The 11,584-nt window shown below is 29.8% G+C and overlaps 1 protein-coding gene across 1 annotated transcript; it reads left to right on the top strand.

Moving 5' to 3' along the window:
* Nucleotides 1-6,560: 6,560 nt before the first annotated feature.
* On the top strand, nucleotides 6,561-8,844 carry LOC125863381 (scarecrow-like protein 3). The gene has a single exon (XM_049543570.1). It carries the CDS (start codon nucleotides 7,183-7,185, stop codon nucleotides 8,584-8,586), a length of 1,404 nt encoding a protein of 467 aa, XP_049399527.1. The 5' UTR covers nucleotides 6,561-7,182; the 3' UTR covers nucleotides 8,587-8,844.
* Nucleotides 8,845-11,584: the final 2,740 nt, after the last annotated feature.

Genomic DNA, 11,584 nt, shown 5'->3' with positions numbered 1-11,584 from the left:
CATGGACTATTTATTTTAATGTTGCCTACATAATACTTTGTTTGCACTTTTTCCACTTTTACTAAATTTTCTTTTTTCAATTTATGTCCCTTTTTCCCTATAAAAATAGCCTCATTTAAGTTATATTTCATTTTTTTTTAAAGTACTCAAATAACTATTTTATTATTTGTAAAAACTATCACTAAATACAACTCCAACTTCATATTTTTCAAATAAAGTGAAAAAAATATTTATAATAGTATGTATAGGTCGTATATAAGGCCTAATCATTCACACTATGTGACTATATCTATTTTGAGATAGGAAAAGGCTCAAATATGACATCTAACTTTGAGAAAGCCTTATTTATGCCATATGTTAAAAATTTGGCTCATTTATGTCATTTTCGTTTGTGAAAAGATTTATTCATGTCATTATTTATCAACTGAACTACATAGATGAGCCAATTTTTTAACGGATGACATAAATGAACATTTTCTCAAAGTTCGATGACATATTTGAGCTTTTTCCCTTTTAAAAAATGATTTAATTAACGGCGTGACCGAATCATAATTGACCACGTGTAAAAAATAGTTTTACAAAATCAAAAATATTTTTTTGTTTACAAATAATGGCATAGATAAACCAAACTTTTAACAAATGACATAGATAAGCTTTTTTTCAAACTTCGATGACATATTTGAGTTTTTTTTTCCTTTTGAGATATACCTCTTTTAAAACAGATTTAATTATATATTTCGGATAAACTAGTCAAGTGAATGACTTTACTAGTTTTAAGAAAATGAGTTGAAACTGGCTGAGGAGTGGGGAAATAAACAAAAAAAAAGTACATTCAAATTCTAAATAGTCTTTTCAAAAAATATTCCAAATACAAATCTAATTTTATGATTTTTATTTTTATACGTTACTATTTGAAACTGTCGAGTTGGCAGCTATTTTTTTTTTTGACTTATATGGTCGCGATAGACACTTTGAAAAATTTTCAAAATTCAAACAAAAGAATCTAAATACTCGTTCCGTTTCTTTTTAATTGTCATAATTTCTTTTTTAGAGTCAAATGATAAGAACTTTGATTAACATTTTATGATATATTTTTTATCACATTGATATGCAAAAAATTACAATTTATAGTACTTTTCGTATAATTTTTAAATATCTAAATTTTTAATTTAAAATATCAAATTAATATAATCTAATTTAACTTTTAAAAATTAATCAAATTAACTTTCGAAAAACACAATATAGTATACTTTTTATATTGTTCAACTTAATTACATTTACATTTGGACTACTTTGAGATAAGAGTTCTATTTAGGACAAATTACTTAACTACACTCCTTTACTTACCTTAATATTCATTTATCCCTACTTATTTCAAAAATTTCAAAAATCCCTTATTTTACCTATGTATCCCGCATGTATCTCGTGCACAACGCTATGTATCCCGCTATGTGGAATGTATCAAACGCTATGTATCCCGTGCACAACGCTATGTATCCCGCATGTATCTCGTGCACAACGCTATGTATCCCGCTATGTGGAATGTATCAAACGCTATGTATCCCGTGCACAACGTTATGTATCCTGCTATGTGGAATGTATCAAACCTAATGTATCCCGTGCACAATGCTATGTATCGCACTATGTGGAATGTATCAAACCTAATGTATCCCGTGCACAACGCTATGTATGCCGCAAACATCATTTTTAAGGGATTTTTGGTAAATAAAAAACTAAAAGGGATAGAATGTTATTTAGTACTTATAATATGTGATTCCTATAATTTATACTTCTATTTATTATAAGACTTATCCTTTACCAATAACCAATATAATTTAAAAATATTTGACACTGTATATTTATATTCATGGTAATCTTTTGATTAAAATCAAATAAGAAAAAAGTGATATTTAAATTTAAGCAAAAGAAGTATTAAAAATATATATCAATCGATTTAAAGTTGAAATTATTTGGATATGTAATTTGAATATTTTTTAGTTGCATTTTTTTTCTCATAAACATGAAAACCTCACAATTTTCCTAACTCTTATACAATCTTATCAAATGAGTAAATCAAAGTTCATTAACAAGGTAACAAAATATTTTAAGGCACCGTGTTAATAAATTACATACATATCTCCATTTTATTTTATAAATAAATGTTTATGATTCCATGATATTCAAAAAAATTATATACACATAATTTTACAAAAATTCACTGCTTTTATAAATCAGCAATAGTAGTAACTAATTATTCTTTAATATAATCATCTCAAATGCAACAGACAATTTGTTCACGGTGAACAAATTTATTCCTTTTTTATAAAATTTAAAATGATAAGTCTTTATTTGCAAAATTTAAACTTATGAGTCACATTTTATATTTAAAAAAGAATTGAAATTATAACTTAGAATTTGAAATCTATTTTTTTTTTTTGAGAGTTTGGAATTTCAAAACATGATTTGAATTGAAATTCAAATTTTGTTCACATTTTATAAAGTAATATAAACCAAAGCTAACTTTTTAAATAAAAAAAAAATTCAAATCTAAACCCCAAATTATATATCCAAATGCTTACTCTATATATATATATATTTGGTTTTTAGTTCGGTGTTTGATACCCATATTAAAATTTGACTAAATCTAAATTCACATCGGTAAAATATGTCCTAACAAAAGCGACTCTGTATTCAAGGAGACTCAATCCCAAAATCTCTGATTAAAAAATAAAAAAAATATTTACCGCTTCACCACAATTTTATTTATTAATAGTCAATACACAATACACAAATTTTGAAAACAAAAAAGAAAATGAAAAAGAAAAAACAGACAATATTTTCAAAGTATATATAGTCCAAAGTTTCTTATGATGCATTGAATACAACTAATCTTGGATCCTTCTGTCAGAAACAATGAATAAATAAGATATGAAACTCGTGAAAATTTGATAATTTAAAATATATTCGATCATTTTACTCAAAATAAAAATAACGAAACATGCACTTTAAGGGTATGATCTCGTGGTTAATAATGTGGGTTGAACACCAAGAAATCTTAGATCCAATTTCCAATAGAGTAAAACACTATGTGATTTTTCCCCATTTTTTCTATTCTTGATAGACAAAATTACCAAATACTTGTTGCTGGTAGGAGGAGATGATAGATATTTTTATGGAATCAGTCGAGCCTTGATGGACAGAGTTGTCTGCCTACATATTGCTAGCAGGAGCCGACACATATTTCGTAGAATTAATCGAGGTACATGCGAATTGACTCAAACACTATAATTATTAAAAAACAAAATAATGAGACAAGTAAAAAAAAGAAAATATTTACCACTCTACCACAACCTTTATTGATAATCAGTACACATTACACCTAACAAAGGTATCATTTACTCATCCTAACCATCAAATTTTGAAAACAAAAAGGTAAAAGAAAAAAAAAAGATTTTCAAAGTTTATATAGTCCAAAGTTTCTTATGATGCATTAAATACTTATCTTGGATCTTTTAGTCAGAAACAACAAAGTGGTTGGCTAACTTCCAAAAATCACCATTGGGTTTATCAACAAGTGGCCAAAATTTCCATTCCTTTGGGCTAAGAGTCTAACAAGTAAAGGACAAAACATCAATGTGCTGTCTTCTTTTGTCTGTTTCCTTAAAGCCATCTTCTCTTTGTGTTAGCTTGTTCATTTTTTCTACGGTCTTAATTTATATGATACTACTGTTTATATTTCGAGAGTTAAAACTTTTTATTTTGATTATGAAGTGGGCCATATAATCTTAATTTTTTTTGAAAAATAATATGCATATTTGAAAACTATAAATCACAAAGATTTAAAGGCATGCTAATAAATCACATCAAAGATTTTGTTGTTTGACTCTTGAAATTCAAAGTATGTCGTATAAATTGGTGTGGAGGGAGTATTACTTATTCCTCCCTCTCAAATAATTATATGTGGTGTTTTTTAAAAATAGTTATTTCAAATTATTTGTCATTTTAAAAGTTCATGATGAAAGATAAGATTTTTTAAGGCACCTAAAATTTATTTATTTGTTAGTTTTATGGTCTTTTTAACAAGAGATCTTCGTTTGTAGTTTTTTACACACAAAAAATCTTCACTCTGACTATAATTACAGGGCAATGTTATAATTGTTCAAATATCAGTAAAAATAATTAAACTGCTATTTTAATTAATGGTTTCAAAAGGAGAGAATGAAAGAGAATTACGATAAATAATTTAAGATGGAGGAAATAATAGTATTTATTATGATGAAAGAGAAGATAAAGACCTAGTTGAATTGTCTTTTCTTCTTGCAAAATTCCCAGAGATGCCCCCACAATAAAAACAAATGAATTGATGTCATTTTTCTTGTCTTTTGTTAGGACATGTTTGGATTTTAGTGTATTTTCAAGAATATAGTAGTCTTTTAGCCAACCTTGATTCCTTGTCCACTTTAGATAGTGACAAACATACAACCAAGAAGTTGTTCCATAGTCTATACTTACTACCTCAGAGACAACAAAAAAAAGAGCTTGGATTTTGTGTTGGGGGTGGGGGGTTGGGGTTGGAGGGGGGGGGGTTGTTCTTATTTGAAACATATTGTCATAAGCAAAGACCAGTATATGGTTTTTATCTAGTAGTCTATCTGTTCTTTTTATTCTCTAGTGTTTGGAATTCTTTTTAAAAAAAATTACAAGAGTTAAGATGATATTTGAGAGGCAAAAGGGGGTTGGTTGTGATGAATTAAGTGTTGAAATATGATATAATTAAATAATTAAAAGTATGATTTTCTTAAGGGAAAAAAGTTTGAAATATATTCGAATTTTGATCAAAATTGTTGTAACGATATCGAACTTTGGAAAGGACCTTTTACCCCTTGCATTATTTAATAGTGTATTTTAAAGGTATATATGTGCCCACGTGGACATCATAAATATTGAATCATTATAAAAAGTAACGTGTCCACGTGGGCACTAAATAGTGTAGGGGGTAAAAGGTCCTTCATAAAGTTTGGTATCGTAACAATAATTTCGGCCAAAGTTGGAGTATTTTTCAGACCATTTTCCCTTTTCTTAACTATTGTAATTATTAAATAAATATTTAATTCAATATGATATCAGGTTCACACGTATTGAAATTATTGTACTTACTAGGTGATTGTACTTACTACTCCCTCTAATAATTTGAACTTCTTGATGTAAGATATTTCATTTATAAGTTTTCAAAAATGAAAGAGATGCAAAGAAGTATAAAAAAGAGTTATTCCTATAAATTAAAAGCTTCATTTAACGATTTAAATTTTAAATAAGATAATCACATATTTTATTTTTAACTATATAGACATTAAATAGCTTAGTATTTGTTTTTAACTATATATACATTAAATAGCTTAGTATGTAAATAATCGTAAGTGTGATAATAATCATAACCAACTACTTCATTTGAATCTCCTCTTTACAATGTGGAAAAGAGAAAAATAACAGAAATATTTCCTAAAAGTAGAGAAAGAGATAAGTTCAGTAAAAGCACACCCCATAACCTACTAATATTTTTTACTAATTTTATTCCATACTAATACTATTTGTTATTTTATTACTTTATTTGTATTAAAACATAATTTGATGTTAAATTAAGGCCTAATATATAAATATATCTTTTAACTTGATTTAAACTCATATTTATGTCCTTCAGCTTTGAGTGTGCATAAATAAACACTTAAACTTGGATGAAGTTTAATAAATAGACACACATATTTTACGTGACACCCTACAAGACAATTTGAGTCCTACATGGTGTCTCATGTATATTATGTCACGTAGGACTCATATATTTGTTCAACTTTATACAAGTTTAGGTGTCTACTTGTATACGCCTAAATTTGGAGGCCATAAATGTGAAATGAGACCAAGTTAAATAATAGCACATTTATGTGTTACGCCTTAAATTAACTTATACACGCTTGTTGTCAAGTGAAACTAATATTTGATCAACTCAGTATCAAAATGTGTTTTAATATAAAGAAAGTAATAATTTAGCAAAGTAATGAAACAATGGAAAAATAAGATATGAAACTCGTGAAAATCTGATAATTTAAAGTATTTTCTATCATTTCACTCGAAATAAAAACAACGAGAAATGCACTCAATGGTATGATCGCATGGTCAATGACAACTAAACGGTCTCAAGTTCAATTCGTATTAGCAAATAGTGTTACGTAATACTTATTGATTGTGGACTATGATAGACATCCATGAAAGTTGAAACTAGTGGTTATACATACGAATTTGACTCGAACACCGTAATTATAAAAAGAATACAAAATAATGAGACACGTAGAAGGAGAGAACTGATACACAAAAAGCCAAAAAAAGAGGGCTCTGTTTTTCACAAAAAATTCCATATTCCTCTGAAATTAAGCAAAACACAAAAACAAAAACAAAAATATTACCGACAAAAATTAATCCCATGCTTTGTCAACAACAAAACAAGACTATGATCTCTCACCAACACGCCTTTTTAATTCAAACCAAATTCGTCTCTCTCTATATCTTCACCAAAAAAAAAATTACACAGAGAGAAACCAGAAAAATCTTGAACCCAGCAAAAACTTTTTTTTATTTGTTTGGGAAAGTTCTGGTTATGATTTTTGTGGGTATTTGATGAATTCTAGTTCTTTGTCTTGTTGGTGAGTTCTTGCCAAATTTGTGCTTTTTGAGTACTTGTGCTCTGTTTTCTGGTGATTGTTGAACTTTGTTCTAAGAACTTATTTTGGGAGTTCTTAGTTTGATTTTTATGGGTTTTTGATCAATTGAGTTACCCAGAAAGGAATTCTTGGTTCTTTGTGTTTTTTGGTGAGTTTTTGCCAAGTTTGTGTTTTTTGGGTACTTGTGCTCTGTTTTTTTCATCTTCCTGAACTGGTGATTCTTGAACTTATTTTGGGAGTTCTTGTGTTGCTTTTTGTGGGTTTTTGATGAATTGAGTTACCCAGAAAGGAATTCTTGGTTCTTTGTGCTCTTTATAAGTTCTTGCCAAATTTATCATTTTTTGGGAACTTGTGCTCTGTTTTTTACTCATTCTTGCCAAAATTTGTCTTTTTTTGTTTATGTGTATTGGCATTTGTGTCACCAAGTTTTGATTTTTTGGGAAATTTTTGGGTTTTGATTTCAAGAATCACAATGTTACAAGATGATGGTTCATCATCAGTGACTTCATCATCACCAATGATGTCACTTTCACCTAATTTTGGTGGTTCACCATATCAATGGCTTAAAGATTTGAAATCTGAGGATAGAGGTTTATATCTAATTCACCTTTTGCTTACTTGTGCTAATCATGTAGCTATTGGAAATCTTGAAAATGCTAACATAGCACTTGATCAAATTTCCCATCTTGCATCTCCTAATGGAGATACAATGCAGCGAATCGCCTCGTATTTCGCTGAGTCACTTGCTGATAGGATTTTGAGATCTTGGAATGGGATTTACAAGGCGTTGAATTCGACTAAGTTGAGGGTTGTATCTGAGGATATTCTTGTGAAGAAGATGTTTTTTGAGTACTTTCCGTTCTTGAAAGTAGCTTCTGTGATCGCTAATCAAGCGATCATAGAAGCTATGGAAGGTGAAAAAATGGTTCATATAGTTGATCTTAATGCTTCCGAACCCTTGCAGTGGCGTGCGCTCCTTCAGGATTTGAGCGCACGCCCTGAAGGACCCCCGCATTTGAGGATTACGGGGGTCCATCAACAAAAGCAAGTGTTGGAACAAATAGCACATGTTCTAACAGAAGAAGCTGAAAAACTTGATATCCCTTTTCAGTTTCATCAAGTAGTTAGTAAATTGGAGAATCTTGATATCGAAAAACTACGAGTTAAAACCGGAGAGGCGTTAGCTATTAGTTCAGTTATGCAATTGCATACTCTTCTTGCACATGATGATGAACCCCAAAAGAAATCCCCTTTGGGTTTTAAGCATTTGAATGGTCTTCACTTGCAAAGGGCAATACTAAACCAAAACACTTTAGGGGATTTGCTCGAAAAAGAGACGACTACTAATGTTTTTAGTCCAGGCAATGAATCAGCATCCTCATCTCCGCTATCTTCAACTGGATCAACAAAGATGGACGGATTCCTCCACGCATTGTGGGGGTTGTCACCAAAGGTCATGGTGGTTACAGAACAAGACTCGAATCATAACGGTACAACCCTTATGGAAAGGCTATCCGAGTCGTTGTATTTTTATGCTGCATTGTTTGATTGTCTCGAATTCACACTACAGAGAACATCGTTAGAGAGGTTAAAGGTCGAGAAAATGCTGTTTGGCGAGGAGATTAAGAACATTGTAGCGTGTGAGGGAGGTGAACGGAAGGAGAGACACGAAAAGTTGGATAAATGGTTTCAAAGATTCGATGGAGCTGGTTTCGCGAACGTGCCTTTGAGTTATTACGCTATGTTGCAGGCAAGGAGATTGTTGCAGAGTTATAGTTGTGAAGGATACAAGATTAAAGAGGAGAACGGTAGCGTGGTGATCTGCTGGCATGATCGCGCGCTTTTCTCAGTGTCAGCTTGGAGATGTAGGAGGTGAAAAGTTGGACACAAGTTTACAATTAACAAAGGGATTTTACTTGAAGTTGAACTCTGGAAAACACGTTTGGTTCATCTTCCTATTTTCCTTTTGTAATGCACTTTGTAGGAAGGTACTTTTTGTGAAGTGAAAACTCAACTCTCATGGAGATTGTAATCTTTTCTAATTTGCCCTTTCTTGAGGATGTTAGGGTGGTGACTTTTTTTCATTCTTGTTATATAAAGTTCATAATTTTGTGTATGACTTTAGTTCCATAAGGTAACCTAAAGAATTACTCAAATCATTTTCATGATTAGTAGGGTTAATAGTTGAAAACACATCTGAACTATCTTTTTGTGAGTTCTACACCCTTATTATCAGTTGTTCTTTTGAACGATGGTTCAGGTAGGAAAAGGGAACAACTAATCGTTGTTTGTATTTTAATATATTGATGGTGATAGTTCAGGTAGGAAAATGGAATAATTGATAGTTAGGATATGAAATTCGTTCGATATGTTTTTTTTACCATTATCTCTTATTAGTAAGATAAAGATAAAGTTCCTTAGTTAATAACTTGCTCAGAGAACATCTATAAGAGACACTTTTCCATACTTTTATGTGGAAACAAAATTTGGACAAAAATGCTTCTACTTAAATTACAAAGATTTGAACTTTATGAATCGTTCCTTGGTTTTAAACTTTTACCAAGGAGCACGATTCATGGTATTTAAAACTCTAGTAAATTTTTGAACTTAATGAATCGCTCATTAGATTTCACTTGTCAATTTTTCGAATTCTAGTGGTTTAGCTAGGGGTATTTTTGTCCAATTTTTTTAAATATAATTTCAAATACTTAATTAATCTTAGATGGTAATTGAAATAATCACTTTATAGACTGCTTAAGACGTTAACAAAGGAATTTTTTTTTCGAACAATGAAAGTTAGGATTTGGTCATTGGTCTATGCTTTACCTTAATAAGACGAAAGACAGTGGCGGAATCACGAATTTTTAATAGGGGTTTTAAAATATGAAAAGGTAAATACAAAGAAATCAAAGGGATTCAAATTTCAACATTTAATATATCTACCAAAAAAATAAATTTAACTACGTATAAAAAATGTAATTTTCCATCAAAAGAAATTTGAATGAATCCCTCAATCCTATCTGGCTCCACCCTTGATGAAAGGGACAAGTTCTTTATGTCGATATTAATTATGTTATGCTTGAAACATATCGTGTGATATGTGCTATGTCTAAGGTATCTAAGGCCTTTTGTCTGCATTTCAAGCATTTTTGCTTTAAACTTCTGTTGTTTTTATTTGAAGTTCTAACACATATAACTAAAGGTTTATTATTTTTGTTATATTTGAAGTTGTTCCGAAGTGGATAGATTTGCAAAGTTTCATATGAATAAAGTTTCACTATTTTTTGTCTGAACTTCAGACATTACATATCTGATATTATTCTGAAGTGACTGAAGTTCAATCAATTTTTACTTGAACTTTAGCGATTTTTGCCCGACATTCAGACATTTTTTATTTAAAGTTCTTGCACATATGACTGAAGTTTCATTATTTTTATCTAAACTCCAGTCATATAAAACTTCAAACACCACATATTTAAAATTATTCCCAAATTAGTAGATGTGCAAAAAGTTTTTAAAATTGAGTACATATTATTAAATATAGAGAAAATACATAAAAACACCCTCGAATTTGGCAGCAAAATTTACTTTAGTACTTTAACTTTATGGGTAATTATTTACCCCCTAAACTTAATTCAAGTGAATTTAATATCACCTTACACATACAATACCAGTTTCATACTTATGAGTGAAATGCACGCGCGCCACTTAAGCGCCACCTCTATGCCATATCGATGACACGTTAGATAATTGAAAAAAAAAATACTTCTTCTTTATTTTTACTTCCCCATGTTTTTTAAAACTTTTATTTTCACTATTCACCCATCATCTTCATTATTTCATATGGGTCAAGTTCTTAACATCTAAAATTTCACTCTGATCGATTCATTGATTTTTCATTACTTTGTAATTATTTATTATATTGGCTGGATTTGGGGTAATGGGCGTAAGGAAGAAGAAGAGATGGAAAAAATTGTATTGGCTGAAAAGAAAAAAGAAAAAGGGCCCCATTTAATTTTTTTTTTCTTTATTTACGTGTTGATATTGTTATAATTTGCAACGTGAACTATTCGGGTGATATAAAATTCACTTGTAATAAGATAGAACGTAAATAATTACCCGTAAAATTAAAGTGTTAAAGTAAATTTTACTGTCAAGTTCAAGGGTGTTTTTATGTATTTTCCCTTTAATATCCAAATGAAGTACCCCATAAAAATTTACCATTTGAGTTTGGTGAAATCATTGTATGCCCATGTTTGGTGCATTAGAAAAACAAATATAAAGCAACAATTAGAGGTCATGGACTAATTGAGTAAATAAAAGAGTAAGAATTGAGAATAAGATAGTTAAATCAATTTCTATGATTTCAAATCTTGAATTGTTAAAAAAAAACATCTATCTACATTTCTTTCTTTCAAATGATGGGAATGTTTGATAGGATGTATTAAAATAATATTAAATTGAGTGTATTAATAATGCTGAAATTAGTAATGTTGAGATTAGTTATTCAGAGGCATGTTTTTTTATGACTTAGAATATTTTATGGAAAATGTTATATTGAAAATGAGTTGATTTCTTACTTATTTTCTAGTGTTAGGTAAGTAGGTAAAAAAAATTAATTTTTTTTATCTCAGGAGCTTTTATATGTAATTTAGCAAATACTATAGGGGTGAGAGAGGATGGAAAGTCGGGCCTCAGGGATGGCGGGGGTGGGATGATCATGAGGTAGGGGTTGAGGGTGTTGGGTACGTGGGTGGAGAAGATACAATAAACATAAACTATTACTTATAGAACTTGTTTTCCCTACTTCCATTAAGAAAAACATTTTTCTCATTTTAAAGAACTTGTTTTCCAAGAGAATATATTTTTCAAAA

Source organism: Solanum stenotomum, chromosome 1 (assembly GCF_019186545.1).
Source record: "Solanum stenotomum isolate F172 chromosome 1, ASM1918654v1, whole genome shotgun sequence".
In the NCBI taxonomy this organism is placed as follows: Eukaryota; Viridiplantae; Streptophyta; class Magnoliopsida; order Solanales; family Solanaceae; genus Solanum; species Solanum stenotomum.
Note: the sequence above shows the minus strand (reverse complement) of the source record. Positions and strands in the feature narration are given on the sequence as shown.

What these genes read in the sequence shown, in the direction of transcription:
- LOC125863381 (XM_049543570.1), top strand. Translation starts at nt 7,183, where the DNA reads ATGTTACAAGATGATGGTTCATCATCAGTGACTTCATCATCACCAATG.